General features: G+C 46.7%; 2 protein-coding genes across 5 annotated transcripts in view; one reads left to right on the top strand and one right to left on the bottom strand.

Moving 5' to 3' along the window:
• The window catches only part of INTS8 (integrator complex subunit 8), a 51,460-nt gene extending 47,941 nt beyond the window's left edge, over positions 1–3,519 (top strand). Inside the window, exon 27 of the mRNA XM_041769101.1 lies at positions 3,328–3,519. Within this exon, the coding sequence (XP_041625035.1) occupies positions 3,328–3,444 (117 nt within the window). The 3' untranslated portion in view covers positions 3,445–3,519. The remainder of the gene's footprint in view (positions 1–3,327) is intronic.
• A 147-nt stretch (positions 3,520–3,666) lies between these two features.
• On the bottom strand, positions 3,667–17,167 carry CCNE2 (cyclin E2). 4 transcript variants are annotated; one of them, XM_041769105.1, is made up of 12 exons: positions 16,950–17,167; positions 15,918–15,953; positions 15,735–15,831; positions 15,584–15,637; positions 14,511–14,662; positions 13,512–13,647; positions 11,363–11,509; positions 10,018–10,113; positions 8,610–8,744; positions 6,609–6,720; positions 5,325–5,482; positions 3,667–4,929 (listed from the first exon to the last, which is right to left on the bottom strand). In XM_041769105.1, exons 2-12 carry the CDS (start codon positions 15,929–15,931, stop codon positions 4,816–4,818), a joined length of 1,215 nt encoding a protein of 404 aa, XP_041625039.1. In that variant the 5' UTR covers positions 15,932–15,953; positions 16,950–17,167; the 3' UTR covers positions 3,667–4,815. The 4 variants fall into 4 exon arrangements, with proteins under 4 accessions (XP_041625039.1, XP_041625040.1, XP_041625037.1 ...); XM_041769106.1 differs by lacking the exon at positions 16,950–17,167 and adding an exon at positions 16,630–16,692; XM_041769103.1 differs by lacking the exon at positions 16,950–17,167 and having other exon boundaries at positions 15,918–16,249.
• Positions 17,168–22,869: the final 5,702 nt, after the last annotated feature.

Below are 22,869 nucleotides of genomic sequence, written 5' to 3'. Positions count from 1 at the left end.
ATATGCTGAAAGCATTCACCACTGTGGGGCCTTTGAAATTTAATTTTCCAGAAACATTTCTTCTCTCAGGTCTCCTGAGATGTCATCTTATAAAACTGCAGTGTCTCTCCCCACCCTTTTCCCCCCCAAGACTCTCTGTGCTTCTCATTTCCCTTTTGAAATTTTCCTCCATTATACTTACGTACCTTTGATGTACTATATACTTACTTACTGGCTATTTCCCCACAAAGTAGGGACTTGATTGTGTCATAATTGCTACCTAGAATGGTGCCTGGTGCATAACAGATGCTCAGTAGTTATTGAAGAGATGAATTATTTATATGAAAATTTGACTCACTAGCCAAAGCATTATAAATTTTTGGCCCATTTTTACTTGCCTAACATTCATTGCATCGTTATCACTATAGATACTTTGTCTTTGCTCTTTCACCCATATTAACAAAATTTTGCCCTATGGTATGTCTTTTAAAGTTCCCTACTTGGACTAAATTGTATGACCATCATTTAGAGGAAAAATGATAATAGTTTGTTTGTTTGTTTGTTTATTTATTTATTTATTTATTTATTTATTTAATGATTTTATTTATTCATGAGAGAGACACGGAAGGCAGAGACACAGGCAGAGGGAGAAGCAGGCTCCCTGTGGGGAGCCCGATGTAGGTATCAATCCCAGAACTCCAAGATCACACCCTGGGCCCAAGGCGGACACTCAACCACTGAGCCCCCCAGGGATCCCTATAGCCTGATAGTATTTAAAAAAAAAGAAAGAAAGAAAAAGAACATAAAGCCAGCTTTACTTGGGAGGCGAGTCCCTTGCCACTTCCAGCCTGTGCAGGGCTGGCAGGCAGTACGACCCTGTCACTTCCCCAGTGCTGCTTCCAAACCGTTTCTCCTTGTGATCGGTTTATGCTTTGTCCTTAAAGCTTACGTCTTCTCCTTACCAGCTCATCTAACCAGTCTGCTGGTTATTCCTCTGCGTGCATCAGGATGTACATGGTCAGTTTACCCAGTACCCCCCTAGCTTTACGGGTTCCATGGTTACCGAGACCCTGCGTTATCCACCCCACCCATAGCTGTGCCTTGTCGTCAGAATTGTTCCACGTAAGAGCTCTGGGCCAGTTACCTGTCCCTCTCTCACTTCCTGGCTCCCATGTTCCTCAGGATCAGTGAGGTGTTCAGGTTGAAGACTAGGTTTTCACCAGTCTGTCCGCCCCTTCACAGCTTCCCTTCCTTCCCTACTCACTTCAGTGCAGCAAATGCCAATCTGTACGCCGTCAGGTACTGTCGCTTGGTCTGAGATGAGGTTCTGGAATCCAGATTTTAAGTTTCCCAGGTAGTTCTTATGGCCAGCCAGATTTGGGATCCCCTCCTTGTCTACGGCTTACTGTCAGAACTACCCTGTGACCGATATTTACAGCATCTTTGCTTTTTTCATCCTTCATTTCACCTGGAAAAATCCCACTTCAAAAATGTGTGCTTTTTTTTTTCCTGAGCCACTGAGTCCGGTTGGAAAAAATCCTGCAACCATATAAACTGGTGCCACTACCAACCAAACCATGGTCTCCGCCCTTCGCTGGCCCCTCATCTCCTGTGTCCGGGCCAGCGGTCAGTGGTCAGGGACTATTTTAGACTTTCCTTCTGTTTAGCCCCCTGTCCTCTCTCCCCCTATTCCATGCTTCCCTGCCTGTGTGTAGAATAGACCAGAAGACAGATTGAGCAGCTCCTGTGCACATGGGAACTGTAGTCTTTGGAATTGTGGCCATTAAGTACCAGCTTGAAATCCCTCCTTCCCACCTTTAAAATATGTTCCTGCACTCACCGCTCAGGGCACTCTTGGTGAGAATGGTTACTCCTTGATGAAGGCAAGGTTTTAGGCTTTCTCTCTCTCCAGCGACACTTAATGAGTTGTCTCCACTCCTGTACTTAACCTCCCCCAGCTTACACACGGTTTCATCTGCGGCTGTGCCTCTACTTCCTCTTCCTCTTCTCTGCATGGTGTGTTGAAGCTCTTCCATCCGGCGTAACTGGACTCCTGGCGTCACCGAAGGCCAAAGCCAGTGGGTGCTCTTCAGTCCTTAGCCTTTTGTTCACATCTCACTTCTTAAAGTTCTTTATTCCTTTGGTTTCCTTGACATTTTTATTCAATTCTTCTGTTACTTTTCTTCTGTGTGGGTGTCTCCCTCTGTCGACCCCTTAACCTTGGCTCCCCCAAAGCTAGTCCTTCCGTTACTTTCAGGTTGCCCTACATCCTCCCTAGGAGGTGTCATCCACTCATGGTTTAGGCTCCTACGCAGAGCACACCATTATTTCTCCAGTCTCTGGCCATTTCCAGCCTCTGCCTTCTCCTTGGACTTGTGTAGCCTGTCATGTTGGTGACATTGTTTGTTTGGAAGTAATGCTCTAGTTATGCCGTAGGACCCGGTTTTCCACACACATTCCCTCAGATTGAAATGGAATCGTCCAGCAATCCTTCCTGCTGATGATCATTTCTCAGTACTACTACCGCCACCCTTCAGGCTACAGAACAGTAGTTTTTGTTGTTTAGAGATGTTCTAATTGGCTTTTTTAATCTAAAGGTATAGATTACTACTTTTAAAGTAATCTGCGAAGGTCTGAATGTGTTCTCCCAAAGTGCTCCTTGGCTGAATTCTGTGGATTATTAATAGGCCAAGGTGACGCTTTCTAATCATGAAAGAAATGAACCACTGTTGCTATTACGCTGCTGAGCAACTAGCTATTTTTTCCCATTAAAAGAATGAAGCCAAAAAAAAATAAAAAATAAAAAAAAAAATAAAAAAAAAAAAAATAAAAGAATGAAGCCTTTCCTGAAACATGAATTTTGATTTTTCAGGCTGTTTTGTCAGAGCCTTAATTTAACTGTAAAAATGTGTCAAATGACATTTGGGTTTACATACTAGTATTTTTAGTCCAATGAATTTATGTGAATTAGTGCTACTGTAGAGCAGTATCCCCCCGCCCCCTGCGGATAATTGCCAAGGCCCCGGTGGGTGCCTGAGACCACGGCTAGTGCGAGAGCCCTGTATACACCCCAGGTTGATACAGCGGTTGTAACCATACGTGCCACAGGTCCTGGGGACGCGAGGTGAGTGCCATGGTGGTGTGGGACGGCCTTAGGCTACCGCTGGCATGCTGGGGTATGACACGGGGGCACCTACTGTTAGTCCATGACCGGTGGCTCTGGTCTGGATGTCTTCCGCAGCCCTTACCATGAGACCAACTGTTAGCGTGGAGGTAGTGCTGTATTAGGTGTACTAGCAAGACTTTATTTTTTACACCCGTAGTAATATCACTTTCTTGTTTTGGAAGATCAAAGCCATCGGCCAGACCGAACTGAACGCAAGCAACCCAGAAGAAGTGTTACAGCTGGCAGCGCAGAGAAGGAAAAAGAAATTTCTCCAAGCAATGGCAAAACTTTACTTTTAAGCAGTTAGTGAAAATTTTTAACTTTTATTTTTTAAACAATGGGCTAAAAAATAAACAGTATTAGATTATATAATACATATGTACACATTTAGTGGTGTTTTCTTTTCAGACAATACTGAAACAGTAAAAACAACTATACAGAAGACTTCATACCATAACCATGGCTTAGATTTATAATTTCTTCAAAGGAAGAGATTCACATGTCCAGTAACAGAATAAACTAGCAATCTAGTATAATTTGTCTTGTACTAGACCCACTCTTGAGGCCAAATTTCATTTTTAAAAAAACTGAAGTATTTGTGTAGAAGTAGCTAGTCTATATACAGCAAGTTCTTACGTCAGGTTTTTTTGTTTTTAATAAATAATCTAGGAGTCAGTATACATGTACTACTTTTCTGCCTTACGAAAATAGAAATTTATGTCAAGTGTTAAGCATTAATCACTTTGACACTGTCCTTAACTCATTATGTAGGAATTTAAAAAGGACCTTAATGGTTTTGCAAACATAAATAGTCTTAGTCACACTAAATTAAGAAAAAGTCCTTGGGGATATCTTGGAGTTAATAAAGTGACTTTCTCATATAAATAGGTTGAAAGGGTACTTCTTAAATTGTGGTGTATAAAGTCATTATAAAGCAACCTCTGTGTCAAAGCCCAAAAGAGGAGCTGCAACATTTATCTTGTTTAAAATTTCTTTGGTATTCCCCCTTTTTAGAGCACAGTTTAAATGCCATGTTCATCTAAGCCTTACTGGTTAAAAAAATATTATGGCAAGGCAAATGTACCAGTTTAAAAAAACAGATTAAAGTTCACCATTTGTAAAAATTCAAGTTTTATAATAGCTTGCTACAGCAGCTATAGATAAATTAGTCACCTTATTATAAAACTAAACCTTTGTAAACAAGTTTAAATTTTATTTTCAATAACCAAATTGCACTAGTCAAGAATATGAATGAATTTTGAGAATCTAAACTAGATTCAAAGTATTGTATTACTCAGTGTCCCCTTTAAGGTAGCCCTTACCTAGTCTAAAACTCCAATGATAAAATTCTTAGTTTATCAAGATACAACTAGTAACACTGGATCAGAAGAAAAATTGTTATGGCATAAATTGTGGCTGGCTTTTATCCAGTCACATTGGGAATGAAGTCATCTTTGTAAACAAGTCCAGCTGCTTAAACAGCTAATCTAGGAATTTCTTCCTTAATGCCAATTTTAAGTGTTTTTTTTTTAATCAAAGAATGGCAGTGAAACTTTCAAATTGGCTAGGACAGTCACAGCACTACTTTCCTGAAAACTTTAGTAGTTCAAGTTCTATGAAATTATACCCAATACTCAGTCAATCCGAACATGTTTGCTTAGTTAACTTCTTTAGTGTTTTCCTGGTGGTTTCTCAGTGCTCTTCGGCGGTGTCATAATGCCTCCACTGCACACGGGTGACAGCTGTCCCCCCTTTCTGAAGGTGTTTACATAGTTTACTTCATCCTAGATGTGAAGAAATCATGCAGAGATAATCAGGTAATATAAAGCACTGATAGAGTAAAACAAAGTCAAACCCGCAAACTCTTGGGTATTAATTTGAGACTACGTAGGCCCAAACGTTAGTGGTCTCTCTAGGTCTCTGCAAGTAGGACTAGTCCCGTTCTGGAGATTCAGTTGTTTGAATTGCCTGTAACTGTATTTTTAAAAAACTCTTACCCCGGGCTACCAGCATTGATCCTGAAACACTCCGCAGTCTGGCTGTGACATTAGTGTGTGCCCGTTAGAACTTTCCACTACCTAATAGCCTCTAGCACCGCCCTGAAGTATTTTTAGTATCTTTACTACCAGTTTCGGTGACTTACTAGATATCAAACCAAGAAGCCCCACAAGAAACATACCAGCATAGACAGATAATTTGTATGTGTCTGGATATTGTGTCTATCTTCCATAGAAATCTTCTTAAAAATCTTCAGCTTCACGGGGCTAGTACTTTTTATTACACTGACAAAAGGCACCATCCAGTCTACACATTCAGAAATGTTGTCCCATTCCAAACCTAGAGAGAGGAAAGAGGAAAATGTGAGGTTTACGTTAGAAACCGCCCTTAACCATAGTTTGAGAGTGTTAATCTGTTTTAAATTGTTGGAACTTGATTTTGGCCTTTTATTTTATTTGAGAGAGAGTGCAAACATGTGATAGCAAAGGGAGGAGCAGAGGGAGAGGGGCAAGCAGACTCCATGCTGTACACAGAGCCTAACACAGGCCTGAAATCCAGAGTCTGACGCTTAACCCACTGCACCGCCCAGGTGCCCTGATTTTTGGCCTTTTAATAATGTGACTATTTTGAGGGAGAAAAAGAGCTGCTGCTGTGTTTAAATATTTATTTGAGAGCACACGTGCAGGGGGAAGGGCAGAGGAGCAGACTCCCCTCTGAGTGTGGAGCCCAAAACAGGGCTCCATCTCAGTTTGTGGGAGCAAATCAAGAATCGGACATTTAACCCACTAAGCCACCCAGGTGCCCCAAGACTCAGGGCTTCTTTTTTTTTTTTTTTAAGATTTATTTATATATGATAGAGAGAGGCAGAGACACAGGAGGAGGGAGAAGCAGGCTCCATGCTAGGAGCCCGACGCGGAACTCGATCCTGGGACTCAGGCAGGCGCCAAACTGCTGAGCCACCCAGGGATCCCTGACTCTGGGCTTCTTAACCAATAACTTCTACAAATGAAACAAATTGTCAACACACAAAGAATTCTTGAAGTGGAACTATACCTACGTTGACTAACTTCAAATGGATAGAAGTTCCATTTGACCTTATTTTTTGTTAATGGATATATATTGAAGATTAGAAAGTACTTCTAACACAAGGGAAGGTAATCTGTAATTTTATTTTAGAGCACGGGCAGTGGGGCAAGGGAAGGAGGGGGATAGAGAGAGAGTGCGAGCTCGAGCAGGCAGGGGCAGAGAGGGAGGGAGAGAAAGCAGACTCCCTGCTAAGAGCCGATGCCTGGTGGACTCAATCCCAGGACCCTGGGATCATGACCCGAGCCAAAGGGAGATGCTTAACCAACTGAGCCGCCCAGGTGGCCTCTAAACTAATTTTCTTCTATCTTGATAGGAAGCTGAGGTTGGTACAAGTGCCCTTCCTAGTTGTGCACATGTAAGGAAACACACAGTGCCTTACCTGAGGCTTTCTTAACCACCTCAATAGAGGTAAAATGGCACAGGGCAGCGGCAGCCAGTATTCTGTACTGGAACTCTAGTGAGTCGACGGCCAGAATACACAGATCTAAAAGCTAGCAAAGGAAAAAGCAAAAACATATTTAGGAGGAGAAAGGATGAGTAATACGTGTTGCTCCTAAAGACCAGTCAGCTGTAATGAGTACTTCGATGTGGACCCGTATGCCAAGATTGCTAGAACTGCAGGGACCCAAAGAGAACTTACTTCAGAGTGGTGGCTTGAGTTGGGAAGTGAATAAGGGACCAGGACTGTTAGGATGCAGTGCGGTGGTAGTGGTAGGAAGGGCGCCTAATCCAGAGTGGGGAAGGCCTGTGCTGCGTGAATCTTAAAAGCCAAGGCAGCTGGGAAGATTGGGGGCGGGGGGTGTAGGAAGTATTCCATGTCTAGGGAACAGCATTGGCCAAGACGATGAGAAGGTACCCCTTTCCCTTGGAACTCCTCGTGCAGAACAAAGGAATTCCTTTCCTTCATTCCTTAAAGGGGGAGGAGGACAGTAGCTGGAGAGGAACAGATTAGGTCATAGGTGAGCTCAGTTACATCATAAAGGGTCCTGAAGAATTTTAGTTCTGATTACTGAAATTACTGGATGATTTTAAGTCATGAAAGATACATTTTTAAGAATGATCCTTCAGAAACCTAGTCCCTTCTGTATATCTGCCTCAGTGTAGTCTGAATAGTGAGATTAGATTAGCTAAAAGGCAGTATAATCCAGATACTAAATTGAACAAAGGGCAGAATGGTGTAAAAAAGCTACATTTCAGAGGCCTAAGGTGATACCTGTCCAGTGGAATAAAACAAGTTGTTCACATGGGTCCAGAAGATAGAAATGTGAGTAAAAGAGTTAGAAACAAACAATGCAGACACAGTGATTACTAGCTTATCAAATGTTTGTTCTCCATCAAAAGGATGTAGCGGCTGCCTAAGATAATCTGGGACACTGGGAATTGTGACAGAAAAATATAAGCCTTATTCATTAGAAAATTTTATAAGATGAACCAGTTCTAATATTTTACTGGTAATTCAGTTTTAGTTCACAGTGTGTTGACTAGATTTAAAATACAAATTAAATTTCAACCTAGAAAAAAAAATAAATTTCAACCTAGGTTCTTTAAAACCCATCCCAGAACACCACAGTTCCTTCAATTCCATGGTAAGCTTTTCGTATCCTGCAGAGAATTAGAACATCGGTCTTCCTCGCTCCTATATGGCAGTTATGGTAGCCATTAAGATACCTCCAAGGAGCAGGCAGGAAAGAACGTTTGTTCTGCTGGCCTAGGAAAGCAGAGTTTAAACTCAAGTTTTAGAAAAGTAACTAAGGGGCAGCCCGGGGGGGGGGGTGGTGGTGGACAGGACTTAGCGGTTTTGCGCCGCCTTCAGCCCAGGGTGTGATCCTGGAGTCCTGGGATCAAGTCCCATGTCGGGCTCCCTGCAGGGAGCCTGCTTTTCCCTCTGCCTGGGTCTCTGCCTCTCTCTCTCTCATGAATAAATAAAAATCACATAGACTCAGGGCCCCTTTTAGAAAATAAAAATAAATTTAAAAAAGTAACCAAAGTACTCTTCATTCTAATGGAATGAGTACCCCGTGTTTTCAAATTAATTTCATACGAAAGACAACAGACAAAATGCCTTTTTCCATTTTACATCAAAAAGAAGTCTTTCACTGTAATTTTGGACTCAAAGAATGAAAACTACTCCTAATACATTTAAACTCAAACATTAAAAAAAATTAAACTCTAACATTAAGTTTGTTTTCTAGAATTACTAAGCAACACAAGTTTTCTAGAATTACTAAGTAACACAAGATTCTGTTCCCAGTATCAGCAGTTCTGTTCTCATCAGAGTGAATTTAATTCATTATGTTTCTTGTAGTTTAGCTTATTTTAAGACTATAAATGCACTAAACAGCTATAATAAACGACATTAGCATACATTCAGTGAAAATACCTGAGCTATTTGAATGAACTTTTCCTGAGAATACTGAGGTAGAAGAACTTTAGGAGCATCTTTAAGAGCGTCAACTTGGAGGAAGAGATTTAGCCAGGAGATGACTGTTACAGGACAGAGTTCCCATTTTAAAGCCTGTTAATGGAATAAAAATGCCTGTTAATAAATGTAGGTATATAGACAATCTAATAAATTGCTACTTTACTAGATAGTCATTTAAAAGCTTTCTGGTTTGGCTTATTTCTTCCATTTTTATTAAAAATATTCATAGCTACCTCAGAATGTAAAGGTGCTTATATTTTCCAGTCTATTAATATGGGCCCCTTTATTATTCTCTAGTTGTCTTTATTTAGAAAGCTCATTGAGCCTAGTATTCATTCCTCTTCTTTCTTACAGCCCCTGGTCTTCCACATCTATTTATTATTTATCAAAGCTGCCTTTGTGAAATTGTATTCAATGACCAAAGCCAATTCTATTCAGATTTTCCAAGAACTGATTCCAGACTTTTTCTTTCCATGGTCTTTGATAGCTTCTCATCAATGTAAAAGTTCAAAACAAAAAAGACAAATCCGGATTTATGATATCCTCTCCTCCATGAAGCCCAGGGACTTTACCATTTACAAGCAGTCTACAATAATTAGGGGAGAACAGTGTTACAGAGAATTCCATCTTCTCTTTACATCCTCTTTATGCAGTGCTTCAAGCCTGAATCTGAGCAACTTCTATTGTGAGAATGGAATCTTGCCTGGGCACTTGATATTTAAGAGCCATGAATACAAATGTTTATAGACATAATTAGCAAAAAATATGAATTTATAATTTATAATACATATACCTTAGATAATCTATAAGTGAAAGTCATTGTTTTCTTGTGTCTTATGTATAAATTCATGGTATCCAGATCTAATAACATACTTTCTAGTAGCTAACATTCAGCCTTAACTCTAATTTAGGGCCTGATTAAAAACCTTTATGCTTCTCTTCTCCATCCTTCTGTGTTAATAGCCCTTTTTTAATAAAAAGAAAAAAAAAGGCAATAAAATAATTCTCATTATCTTTTGGAAGAAGGGGAAAATCCGAACTAAGATTTGGGAGTCGTTGTAATTCATTTATACATATTCACGCGTGGTATGCTAACTACTTTTCAAAGTGGTGTTCTTAATCACTTTAAAATCAAGAAAGTGTAATATATTCTCAATATAGAAAACTTCAAGGATAGAGAAAAAGAAGAGTCTACAGGTTAAGTAAATTCCCCTCCATTCATACCATTGTCAGTATGTTGATGCATTAAATTCTTTGAACTGGACCCTAAAACTGAATAAAACCTGTTCTGACTACTTATATTGTGGTCTTTCAGTAGTAACTACTAAGTTACTAAATTGCAACCTAGACGTAATAAATTTATTACCTTTAATATAATAAGTTCCATTCTTAAGATATCCTCTTCACTGCAGGCACCATCAGTGACATAAGCAAACTCTTGGAGCTTAGGAGCATAAATTTCCTTTAAAATGGATTTTTAAAAAATTAAGCACAGTTGAAATTGTGATGAAAACAAAAAGTCACACAAATCACATACAGGCCTCATTTTTAAGGACAGCTTCATAAAGTGATGATATATCTTAGTAACGAAATTTTTTAAGGATCTAGGAATCTAAATTAGCCAACTATACTGAGACTTATTTTCATAGACCTGATCTTGAATTTCATTTAATAAACAGCTAGAATATTTTAACCAGTCATTTCAGTTAAAAAATAAAAAGCCAAACTTCTTTTAAGATTGCTTGGTGTAGGGGATCCCTGGGTGGCTCAGCGGTTTGGCGCCTGCCTTCAGCCCAGGGCGTGGCCCCGGGGTCCCAAGATTGAGTCCCGTGTCGGGCTCTCTGCATGGAGCCTGCTTCTCCCTCTGCCTGTGTCTCTGCCTCTCTCATGAATAAATTCTTAGTGTATTGGCCAGACTGAAACAAGGCTTGACTAAGGTCTAGAAACTACAGAAAACATTTCCTTTACTTTATAAAAAGTAGGTTATGTCGAGAAATATGTTGTGCAGTTTGGCCGACTGGTCTGTCTTAAGAGTCCAGAGAACAAACGGAATGATGAGAGTAGAAGAGAGACCTGCTACGAGTGAGAACAGGCTGGAAAGAATACCTGAAGCATACAGTGAGAGTCCAAATAGTGAATCGGTCCCTCTCCCACCCTCAAAATGATACAGGTTTCAAACTTTCAGAAGAAATTATGATATCCAAACTGTATTAAGAAAAAAGATTGTGTGAAAGAAAACCTCAGGCAAGAAAAGAGTTGTCCTCTATCCTGGCACTACCACCAGATACAGAAATCTTAGTGTGGATATAGACCATTATTATTCTAACTCGGTGTCATATTTATTTCATCTGGTTGGTGGTTGGTCAGTATTCAAAGACTCTCCTATGGATCCAAGTGCCAGGATTACGTACAGAGACCACACCGGTGTATTTTGTTCAGCAGAATGTGCCATAGAACACTTCACCCAGGTAATGTTCCAGAATCTAAACCAGATGCTCAGATACTACAAAGGGAACTATGTTTATCCATTCATCCAAAATCAATAATATTCAGAAAATGTTTTGGAAAAAAACCCCACTCATCTTTCCTACAGAGTTACTGTCAAAAGCTCTATTGGCTAGGATTTTTTTTTTTTTTTTTTTTTTTATGGCTAGGATTAATGTGCTGATTTAAAGGAGTCTGAGGTAAATAGATAAACTTTGAGAACTTACCTCAAGTTTGGAAGCAATGAATAATGAGGTAATTCCAATGAGTTGGAGCATATTTTTATTTATATCCTTCTGTGTCAACATAAATCTATCAAAAAAGTCTTGCGCCAGGTAAAATGTTTCTCTATGAAGTGTGTATACTTCACATACCTAGAGAAGAATCCACATGTTGAAATATTCTATGCATTTCTCCAAATTAGAAAGATCTCTCCTAATATACGAGTCTTCAGAATACTTTTTTTTTTTTTCTTCAGAATATTTCTAAAGCCCAACTTTGCTTTTTAGGATACCACAGTTGGGATTGGGCGGGGGGGGAGGGTGGTGAAGGAGGGGAGGCAGATAATTAATGTGCACTATGATAGGATAAAAAGTATCTATTACCATCCGCATTTGTTCTTACTAGTTTTATAGTTTTTTTTCTTTTTTCCATGAGGACTTAATTTGTTCCCAGATACATTTATACTTTTGCTGATTAGGAGTGATAACTTTTTTTCCATTAATTTCCTAATTGTTTATTGTTGGTAAATAAGTTTTCACACTTAGCTGTATTTTTAATTCTAACAGCTCTAAATGATTCTCTTCACTGCTCTATGTAGACATTTAACTACAAAGTGATACAGTTCCTTTCTGTTTTTAACTTCATCTTTTCATGTTGTACTGCATTGGCCAAGAGTCTTTATAGAAGAGAACTGAGTGAACAACATTGGTGATAGAAAAGTCTTGATCTCATCCCTCGTTTTTGACTATAATGGGAATTTCCCTAATGTTTCACTAGTGTCATTAATAATAAACAGTATCTGTCATTTCCATACTTATTATAGGGAAAGCTTTAAATTCTCAACTCCAGGAAGTAGCAACCATTATCCCCATTTTGAAAATGAGGAAACAGGGATGGAAATACAGGAATTTCTAATATACAATGTGTTAAGGGAGTCTTCATTTATTATACATTTTGAAATGAATGGAAACAATTTCAAAAAAATGTCTCTCACGTCTATTGAGACTTTGATTTTTTTTCCCTTTAAAACATTAAAGTACTGTTGAACCATCTTTGCATTCTGAGACTGAAAGGATGTACTAAGAAAAAGTTTAACACTCTGTACAGTTTTGCATATAATCCTATTTAAGGGAAAACAATAAATCTGATGGACAACCACCAGATAAAAAGTCAGTGTAACAAAAAAAAAAAAAAAAGGAAAAAAAAATCTACCTAATTGTGCTTTGGTTGCTTCCATAATCACTAGGCACTCCAGAGGTCAGGACGCAGCCACCTACTTGTACCGACATGATTGAAATAGCTTCCCTTCTATTCAGAATAAGGTATGAGAACTGGACTCAAAAGGGCAGCGTTCTATAGTCTTAAGGACTTTTCTGATAGCTTCTGAGATCTACTCTGCCATGTATCATTCTACCAAGGAGCCTGTAGGGTTTCTGCCTCCGTGCATCATCTCTGTCAAGCACAGGGAAACTACAGAGCAAGTATCCAAGGGCTGGAGGAAGATCAGTTGGTCATTTACACAAGTAATCCCTTTCTCAATAATTTGAGACTCTTAGAATTTATCCAGAGAAGGGGAATGGACCTAAGCAGGAGAACATTCTGGCACAGATCTTTAGAAACCTGGAGGTCACTGCTACTCCTTTACATTAAGGGCACAGTGCATTATGAAAAGGAATAAAGGTATATATTAAAGGGAGACTATAGGGAACCTACAGGGCTTATTAGCCTTCTGGATATTCAAAGCCTCCTTATCACTTAGGACCTAGAAATCAGGATTCCAAATCCTATTTTGATTTTGGTGATGCAGAAAAGGACCTCTGAGGGCCCTGAAACCTCGTCCTGGTTCTTTGCGTAGCAGGGTTCAAAACCTGTCAGTTATACCTCCCGTTCATCTTGGTTACCCTCAATGGTAACTAATGCCTGGCACACAGCACCACCCACAGACATCAGGAATTCTCCATTGGGTTTGGCTTGTAAGGGATGTAGTGGCTGTGTTAAGATTTCATTCTCACAAGGCAGACGCGTTCCATTTTGGACTACAGTAGGTACCCCCCAAAAGGATGGCTCCTACCAAGGGCACGTGGAAGGCGCACGCACTTCTAAATATCTTTCCATTATACAGAGACAAAGGAAATTTATATTGATGGAACATACCTCTAAAAGCCAGTCTAGAAGTATTGACCTCATCTGTGGCTCCAAGTCAGAATGCAGAACTTCAAAATGTTTGTCGTGAACATATCTGCTCTCTTTTTTTAGCATGTTTAGCCAAACATCCTTTGAACATCCCCAACTATGGAAAGGGAAAGAAAAGAATAACCATGTGACCCACAGAATACGCTATCTGTTTTACAAAGAATAAACTTCAAGGCATTGAAATAAAATTTTCAGTTAGAACATGGAAGGAGCAGCTCTTAGTAAGTTAGGACAAAATTGCTAGAAACCATTTCTTTAGCATGAAAAAGCAGAAGCCTGAAATCCCACAGCAAGAACCTAGGCTGTGGATTTCAGGAGTACTTTCCCCATTTATAAATTACAAATTCTCCCACTTAAGATAACAAGGTTTTCTCAAGAGCGACACTGAAAATCTAAATATTTAAGCATATAATCCCAGTAGAGTAGTCGAGTCACCTAACGTGGTGGTAGCTGGACAAAGTACAGCGAAGGGGAGGGATGGTAAGTGTAAATGTCTGCCCGTTGATTTGTGTATTAGAGCCAAATACACTACACGTTTTGTGTAAGCTGTACCTCTTAGTCACATTAACTAGAAAAAAGAACTGTGTATGGATCTTTCTAAGCTTGGCAAGAAATAATAGGGTTGATATGTCAAGTGAAAATGGAGTTCATGTTAAAGTGCTTCCATTTGAACAATGATTTTAGAAAAATCATTTAAATTCCATTTAAAAGATGATTCAGCTCTTCTCCTGAGGCTTATGGTATTCCGCAATGAAAATAACTTCATAAAATCAGTATTTTAAATACCCATATCCTTTGCAAACAGCACCATTCTTGATATGTGCATAAATATTAGTAAAGCAAGTTTTGGATGTTTTTCTATTCTTCTAACGAAGGCAAAATAGGACTCAAAAGTGTCATTATGTACAATATTTAGTACAATTTTAACCTTTGATATTAAATTACAGAAAATTTTCTTACCTTAAATCAGGCAAAGGTGAAGGATTAATAAAAAGATTTTTAAATCTGTAATTTGTAAACCTAGAGAAGTCACTTGTTCCTATTTCTTTGTGGGGTGTTTCAATGATAATACACGGACTGATCCCCCCGGATAATACAGGTGGCCAACAATTCTGTCATTAAAAAAAGAGAAAAAAATGGTGCAAAAAATCAGCTTTTGTCTTGGATCGTTCCTAAGTGGAAGTGCATATCTCTACACGGTCTATAGCTAGCATGGCTGACATCTAGTTGACAGGTGTATCTTATACATAAGACATAACAGCTCCTAGTGATCTCCGTGAGTAGCAACAAGTGGGATGTTTTAGAGAACAAAATACAGTTCTGGAAATACAAGAAGATATCAGGTGTCGGGGGAGGGGAGGAATAAGAAAATGCATCTGTAGCCAAACATGAATCACTTTTCAGGATCGTAAAAATCAAAATTCTGCCTCGTTTACGGCAGTGGCAAGGGCACCTTGTTTTATAGGAAGTTCCTCCCTCCCTCCCCACCCCAGGTAAACCTGCACCCATACTTCAGAACTCGATAAGGCAAAGCCTTAAAAAATGGAATCCACTGAATGAAGTCAAACATTTAAAGGACCCTTTCCCTAACTGAGGCTGGTACAGAGTCTCCAGCGTTCTCTGTACCCCCCCCCCCCACGGGGAACAGGTAGCCAGGGGGACGTGCCAGCTGTCAGTGGCTTCACATCCCACTTGGGCCCCAAGGAGCAGCTCTTAGGACCCTCCACGGCAGTCGGGGAGGGAACAAAGAGCAGTACATTGGACAGATTAGGCGGGCCCTGGTGCACCAGGCGACTCCAAGAGGGAGGGATTTACAAAGAGGAACCAGCTGCTTCAAGGCAAACTTACTCTGCAGCTGTAGGCGGACTGGGGCCGCACCAGCCCCCGGAGATGCGCGCCTTCCTGCTGACCCCCGGGGCCCTCCCGGTCACCGCGTCAGCGGGGTCTTCCCACAGCCCCGCAACAGCACAGTGCTGTTCTCCGCGGTCCCCCGCTTGTTTCGCCCCAATCCCCCCAGCCCAGTCCTGCAGTACCCTAATCTCATACTGCTGTTTCCTGGCGACCTCCTCTTTTCTTTTTTTGACATCCTGCAAAACACAAGAGACCACAGTCACACCGAGGTCCCAGCCGGGGATTTCTCCTCCCCCGCCCCCACCTGCCTGCCTCGCCCCTTGGCTGCCTCACCTGGGCAGTTTTCCTCTTCTTGGCCTGGATTATCTGGGCTTCTTGGGGGGAATCCGGCTGGCTGGGCTGTGGCTGCTGCTTGGCTTGTAAACGGCTACTGCGGGGGAAAGTTGGGGGGAAAGCTTTCACTGGGTGCTGAGTCTCAGGTAGTCTTAAACGCACGGACAAGACAAGTGAGGTTACCTGCGTCTGGACATCCTCCTCTTTCGGGTGAAGCCTCTGGAGGAGGGAGGGGAAAAAGCAAGGCTCAGGAACACTGTCAGCCGTGCTCCCCGCGCCCTGCCCCGGCCCGCGGGGCCCCCGCGCCGCGGCTGTCCGCAGGCTGTGCCCGAGCCACACGGGGACCTCCAGGGTTTGCAGCGCAGAACCCCCCCCCGCCCCCCCCGCATCCCGGACGGGCCGCGGACGCCCAGGCGGCGGAGGAGCCGGTTCCGCGCCAATTTGGAGAGCGGCGGCCGCGGCGGCGGGAACTGGGGCTTGGGTCGCGCCCTCCGGCCTCCTGGCCGCCCTCCCCGCCCCCCGGGCCCGGCCGCCGCGGGGACCCCGGGACCCCGACCCCAGGGGGGGAGTGAGGGACACGCGGACGGACCCCGCGGAGGGGCGGCGGGGCGCCTCGGCCAGCCCGGGAGGACACCGCCCCCAGGGCCTCCGCGCGGGGGGCGCCCCGACGACGCCCGGACGCTCGGCCCCCGGGACCCCGCATTCCCTGCGGCTCCCGCCCCGGCAGCCCCCGACAGGGCGCCCCCCGACAGGGCGGCCCCGACCCGGCGGCCCCCACAGGGCGGCAGCGCGGGGACGCCCCTCCCCCGCCCCCAGGCCGCGCCCGGGGGGAGCCCCGGGGCCGGTCCCCCCCGCAGCCCGCAGCCCGCAGCCCGCACGCCCGGCGCCTCCTCACCGCGGGACCCGCCGCCGCTCCGCGCTCAGCTGGCGCCGGCGCCAACCAATATATAGGCCGGGCCGGGCCCGCCCGCGCGCATGCGCCTCGACTGACACCTCGGGCGCGCGCCCCGCCCGCCCGCGCTCGCCGCCCGCGCTCGCCGCCTCCCGCCCGCGCTCCTCCCGCTCCTCCCGCTCCCCCCGCGCCCCGCCCCGCGCGCCCCCTTCGGCGCTCGCACCCCCATGCGCCCCCCGCCCCGCGAGCCCCCTTCGGCGCCCCCCCGCCCCCGGCCCCCGCCGCCCCGGCCTCGGCCCGCGCCCACCTGCCCGGCGCCTCACCTGCCGCTGCGGCCCCGCGCGTCCCGCCCCCAGGCCGGGCCTGGAGCTGCCGGGCGGCGGCCCCGGGGCGCGCAGGCGGCGGGAAGCGGGCGGCCGGGAGGCGCGGGCTCGGCGGACCCGCCCCCGGGAGCGGCCAATGGGAGGCGCGGGCGGCGGCGCAACGTGCAGCGGCCGCGGAAGGTAAACACGGACCGCGCCCCCGCCCCCGCCCGCGCCCCCGCCCGCGCCGGCCGCCGCGGAGGAGCCCCCGCCCGGGACCCCCTCCGCCCCCGCCGCCCCGCCCCGGGCCCCGGGCCGCAGCGCCTTCGCCGCCGCCGCCCGCCACGTGCGGCCCCGCCCCGCCGCCCGCGCGCCCTGCGGAGCCCGCCCTGCGGAGGGAGCCGCCCGCCCCGGGCTCGGGGTCTCGCCGCCTGCACGGCCGCCGCGCCCGGGCGCCCCCCGGGGACCCCGCCGAGGGCCGCAGCGCCGGGAGCCGCGGGCCGGGGACGCGGGCGGGAACAAAGGCGCCCCGGGGGCGGGCGCGGCCCTGGCCGGGCGGGAGCCGCTGCGGGCGGGCGGGCGGGCGGCGGGCTCCCGAGATGCACCGGGCGGCGGCGGGGACCTGGCCCCCCTCCCCGCCCCCCGCCCCCCGGGGCCCGCGCGCCCCTCGGAACTCCGAGTCCTCCCACAGCCCCGCGACGCGGGTGACGAGCCCCGGGGCTTAGAGGCCCACCTCGCCCGCGGGGCGCTGAGGGGCGGGGCCGGCGGCCAAGGCTTCCCGCGCGCACGGCGGCCGGCGGCGGACAGGTGGATGCGCGCGGCGGGACGGGCCCGCGAGCCCAGGCCCCGCCGACCCGGGAGCTCCCGCGCAGCCCGGGGGTGGGGGGGACCCTGCGGCCCCGGGATCGAGTCCCGCGCCGGGCGCCCGGCTGCAGCCCGCTCCTCCCTCCGCCTGGGCCCCCGCCTCTCTCTCTGTCTCATGAATGAATAAATAAAATATTAAAAAAAAACGAACGAGATGCGGAACCAGAAGTGAACTTCGGCCGGAGCCCCTGGCCGGGAAGTGCAGGGGCCGCAGCCCCGGGAAAGCAGGCGGGAGAGGCGACCTCAGGGCACGAGGCTGAGCCGGGCGGAGACGGACCCGGGTTCCAATCCGGCTCGCCTGCAACTGACCAAGTTCCTCCGAGCGCGGGTTTTCTCCAGAAAGCGAAGCTCACTCTCGTTTCCAGGCTCCTTCCAAAGAGTTACATAGAGACGCCGGTGCACGTGCCCGTCGCAGAGCAGATGCGCAGGGCCAGGCCCTTGGCCCCCCTGTCCGCTCCTGTTACTGGTTTACACCCGCAGAAACCGACTTGCTTAAAAGATCCTGGGTGAAACAAAGCTGAACTACAGAATTGCCATTTCCCAGAATTTTAAGTCTTAAAAAAAAATATTGAATGTAAGTCATCTCTGTTCCCAACGTGGGGCTTGAACTCACAACCTGGAGATCAGGAGTCACGGGCCCTTCCGGCTGAGCCCGCCAGGCGCCCTCAGACATTGCCCTTCAATATGTTATCTTTGTTTCATATTTGTATACATTCCTCTGTAGCTCCCTCTTTCCCCGACTTATCCCAGTTTTATTTATTTATTATTATTATTTTTTTATCCCAGTTTTAAAATTCACTTATTTTTGCGCTCTGCGGTTTGTGAGATCCAGTCCTGTGTCAGGTTCCACGCTCAGTATGGAGCCTGCTTGAGATTCTCTCTCTCTCTTTCTCTTCCCTCCTGCTTGTGCTCACTCTCTCTAAAATAAATGATTTCTTTTAAAAATTGACTTTGGGGACGGCTGCATGGCTCAGTGGTTGAGCATCTGCCCTCGGCCCAGGATCAAGTCTCACATCAGGGGCCCTGCAGGGAGCCTGCTTCTCCCTCTCCCTATGTCTCTGCCTCTCTCTCTGTCTCTCATGAATAAATAAATATTTTTTAAATTTTTTTTTTATTATTTATTTATGATAGTCATACAGAGAGAGAGAGAGGCAGAGACACAGGCAGAGGGAGAAGCAGGCTCCATGCACCGGGAGCCCGATGTGGGATTCGATCCCGGGTCTCCAGGATCGCGCCCTGGGCCAAAGGCAGGCGCCAAACCGCTGCGCCACCCAGGGATCCCAAATAAATATTTTTTAAAAATGACTTTGAAATGCATGATATTCTTTCATGCCTGTAATAATTTTAGAGATTTTGGCATTTTCTAAAGTATATTTTCCCGTTGTTCATGCAAAGTTCAAACACCATGGTAAGTAAAGTAGTGGCCTCTATAAGGGCTTGAATTTTCAGGGAAAAAACGGGAGGGGAGAAAAACAGGAAGACTTTTATAGGCACGGGTTTAAAAAAAATCAGGTCCAGCTCACTTATTTCTTGTTTCTGTACCTTTTCCTCCTTATGCCTCCTCTGTGAAACCTTCCCCAAACCCCTTTTCTGTACTTTTCAGTTCTGCTCACCTCACAGGACAATAATTACCTATTTAAACGTCTTTGATCTCCACCTAGGCCTTGGGTCTTGTTTTGTTCATCTTTTTTATAGTCCGGACCCAGCAGGTCAGAGGCATATGAAGTAGGACCTTGGTAAATACTGAATTGAATGATGCAAGGAGATCCCACTGTAGAACTTGGATTCTCCAAGGCTAGAGTAACGGACAGTAGAATTATTCCTAATTAACGATAAACTTCTTACAAACTAATCAGTTCTATTTTTTAGAAGTTTTAGATTTATGGAAAAATGGCGAAGGTAGAGCCGAGCTTCCATATATCCCTCCACCCTCCCCAACCACCTCACACAGGTTTTCCTATTATTGACACATTGGTGCGATACGTTTATTACGTTTATTATGAATCAATGTCGGTGCATTATTATTGGCTAAAGCCCACGCTTCATTCAGATTTCATCAGTTTTACCCGAATGTCTTTGTATTGCAGCCAGATGCAAACCTACCACATTTATGTATCTTACATATTTTTAAAGATTCCATTTATTTGAGAGCGACAGGGGGAGAGAGCCCTAGTACGGGGGTGGGGTGGGGTGGGGACTGGGGCAGAGAGAGAGGGCGAGGCAGGGAGCTCCACAGACTCGGGCATCACGGGCATCACGACCCGAGCCGATTGCAGACGCTTCACCAGTTGAGCCCCGAACCCATCGCGTTTAGAACTCACGCCTCCTTGGGGTTCCTCTTGGCTGTGACAGTTTCTCAGATTTTCCGATCTCTTAATGTCCTTGACAGTTTTAAGGAGTGGTCAAGTATTTGTAGGATGCCTTTTTAAATTTTTTAAATATTTTATGTATTTATTTGAGAACGAGCGAGCACAAATGTGGGGTGCAGAGGGAGAGGGACAAGCAGGCTCCCCACTGAGCCGGGAGCGTGCGGCCCAGAGGCTCCACTGGGGCTCGGTTCCAGGCCCTGGGCTCCTGACCTGGGCGGAAGGCGCTCGGCTCGCTGAACCTTCCAGGCGCCCCTGTAGGATGACTTTCTAGCAGAATTAGGTTTTCTAATGGTTCAACTAAGGTGGTAGGTTGCGAAGAAGAACACCGCAGAGGTAGACGCTGTTGTCCCTGTATCGTACCAAGAGTACGCGCATCACCGCGGCTTGTGACTGCTGCTGTTGACCTTGACCGCCTACAGCGTCTGTGGAGTCGCTCCCCCAACCCCACCCTCAAATACTAGGCTGGGTGGAAGGAAGCCACGGTGCGCCGCCTGCACGGAAGGAGTGGGAAGTTATGCCCCCCTCCTTTAGGGAAAAATATCTCCATGATTTATTTGGAATTCTGCTAGATTTGTCTCCTGTCTCATTGATTAACTCAGCCAGTGATGTGGTTGTATCAGCACACACTCATGGATATTTATACTTGTTTTGTTTTCTTTTTTTGTTTTTTAAAGATTTTATGTATTTATTCATGAGAGACAGAGAGGCAGAGACACAGGCAGAGGGAGAAGCAAGCTCCCTGTGGGGAACCCGACAAGTGACTCGATCCTGGGACCCCCGGGTCACGCCCTGGACTGAAGGCGGCACTAAACAGTTTTTTTTTTTTTAATATTTTGAATTGTATAACTTGATAGTACTTTATCTGGTTGCTCAAATCGTTCGAGCTTTGGCCAGTGTATTTTTAATATATTTTTTTATCATAGATTTGAAGTTAAGCCACAATGAATATGGCTACATGATAACCACTGTATCTCCTACGAAGAGAGGAATACAACATTTTTTACCATCTACCATTAAACTTATTATCCATTTTAGCCAAAACACACCAACAGAAAAAAAAATCCTTTCACATTTTAATACTGAATTTTCCATTAGACTATTCCTTTTATTGCCTCATCAAGGACATTTTTCAATAAACTGTTGTGTTTTGGGTTTTTTTTTTTTTTTAATAGTGAGTGGTGGTACAATGACTACTGGTATAGTTTGGCACCTTGTCTTCATTTATGCTAGGGCACCAGTTTTAACCACCAGTTTGTTTTTTTTTAAGATTTTATTTATTCATTCATGAGAGACACAGAGAGAGAGGCGGAGACACAGGCAGAGGGAGAAGCAGGCTCCATGCAGGGAGCCCGATGTGGGACTCGATCCCGGGACCCCGGGGTCATGCCCTGGGCTGAAGGTGGCGCTAACCAGCTGGGCCCCCCAGGGTTCCCATAACTAGAGTGAGGTGAGGGCTAAGCTGTGCTCTCAGCTTGTCCACTGTTCCAGCTCCTGGCAGGCCCCCACCAGCACTGACACAGGCGTTCCTACTGTCACCCCCACTTTATAGAGGACGTCACGCTTTGCCCGGGACCTGCCGTGCGGTGACTCCAGCACCCCTGCGCTGAGCTGCTTCCACTTACCACCGTGTCATTTCCAAATTAATCCTCTTCTTTTTCCTCCCTCCTCTCCCCCAGCTCAGGACTACTCCAAGGTGTCCTCAGTGTGGTCATCTCCTGGCTGGCTCCCCTGACAGGCTTGCCCCTTCCACGGGTTGCCAGAGCCCTGTTTCCAGGCACAGACTTGCCCACACCCCGTCTGCCCTGCTGCGCTGGCCTCGGGGTGAAGGCCAGGGCCTCTGCCCCGTCTCTCCACACCTGGGAATCGGGCGCGGGGCTGTGCCCCAGGCCTCTGGGCCCGTGGGGTGGACCCGTGTGCCTGCACGTCACTCCGCGCCCCGGCTGCCTGCCACATGCCCGCTCAGAGAGCTGTCCTGCTGCGAGGTGGGGCTCTTCACGCCCCTGCCCCCCATACCAGGCCGTGGGAGCTGGGGAGCAACCCCCCTTCCTACCTGACGCCGCCTGCCCAGCCTGGGCCTGGCCCAGCACAGCCCGTCTGTGGAATGAGTGGAGGGGCTCCCCGCCCACACTGGGCCTCTGCCTCTGCGGGGGCCTTGGAGGCCCGGCCCGGGGCTGCTGGCGGGGGTCCTGGGATTCCAGCCGCACCTGGGGGTCCAGGCAGGGAGTCTGGCCCGGTGGGAGCTGCCTTTGGCCACCCTGGGGTAGGGGTGCTGGGGGTGCGCACAAGGAGAGAGGTCTTGAGGGCTGGGCGTTAGGGCCCCCCAGGATGGTGGCCTGTGCCCCCCGAAGGTGCAGAGGAAGGACAGGGAGAGGCAGGCGGCGGGTAGGGTTGGCAGGCAGAGGCAGGGGTGCACCTGCGGGGGCCGGGCAGGGCCTGGTGAGAGCGTGGCTGCGTCTGGTGGGGGCGCCAGGGGAGCGGGGAACACGGTCGCTGAGCCCATACGAGAAGGAAAAGAGTCATGGGGGGGGGGCTAGGAGCCGTGGGGGGTGGGCGGTGACACGTCCTCTGTCTCATTCATTCATCCAGCAAACACTGGGACACGGTATGAAGCGGACAAAAGTCCCTGCACCCTCGGAGCTTGGTTCCAGGTGAGGGGCCTAGAAAACAGACGTGTGTGGGATAGTGAGTCGCGAGGAGGGCAGTGCAAG

The sequence above is a fragment of the Vulpes lagopus genome, chromosome 9 (assembly GCF_018345385.1).
Source record: "Vulpes lagopus strain Blue_001 chromosome 9, ASM1834538v1, whole genome shotgun sequence".
Taxonomy (NCBI): Eukaryota; Metazoa; Chordata; class Mammalia; order Carnivora; family Canidae; genus Vulpes; species Vulpes lagopus.
The sequence above is the reverse complement of the archived record's forward strand: the minus strand, read 5'-3'. Positions and strand labels throughout refer to the sequence as shown.

What these genes read in the sequence shown, in the direction of transcription:
- CCNE2 (XM_041769103.1), bottom strand. Translation starts at nt 16,123, where the DNA reads ATGCGGGGGGGGCGGGGGGGGGTTCTGCGCTGCAAACCCTGGAGGTCC. An exon ending in TCACCTTTGCCTGATTTAAG is followed by an intron (nt 13,648 to 14,510) that starts GTAAGAAAATTT and finishes CCCTTTCCATAG; the next exon opens with TTGGGGATGTTCAAAGGATG. An exon ending in TTCTAGACTGGCTTTTAGAG is followed by an intron (nt 11,510 to 13,511) that starts GTATGTTCCATC and finishes ATTCTTCTCTAG; the next exon opens with GTATGTGAAGTATACACACT.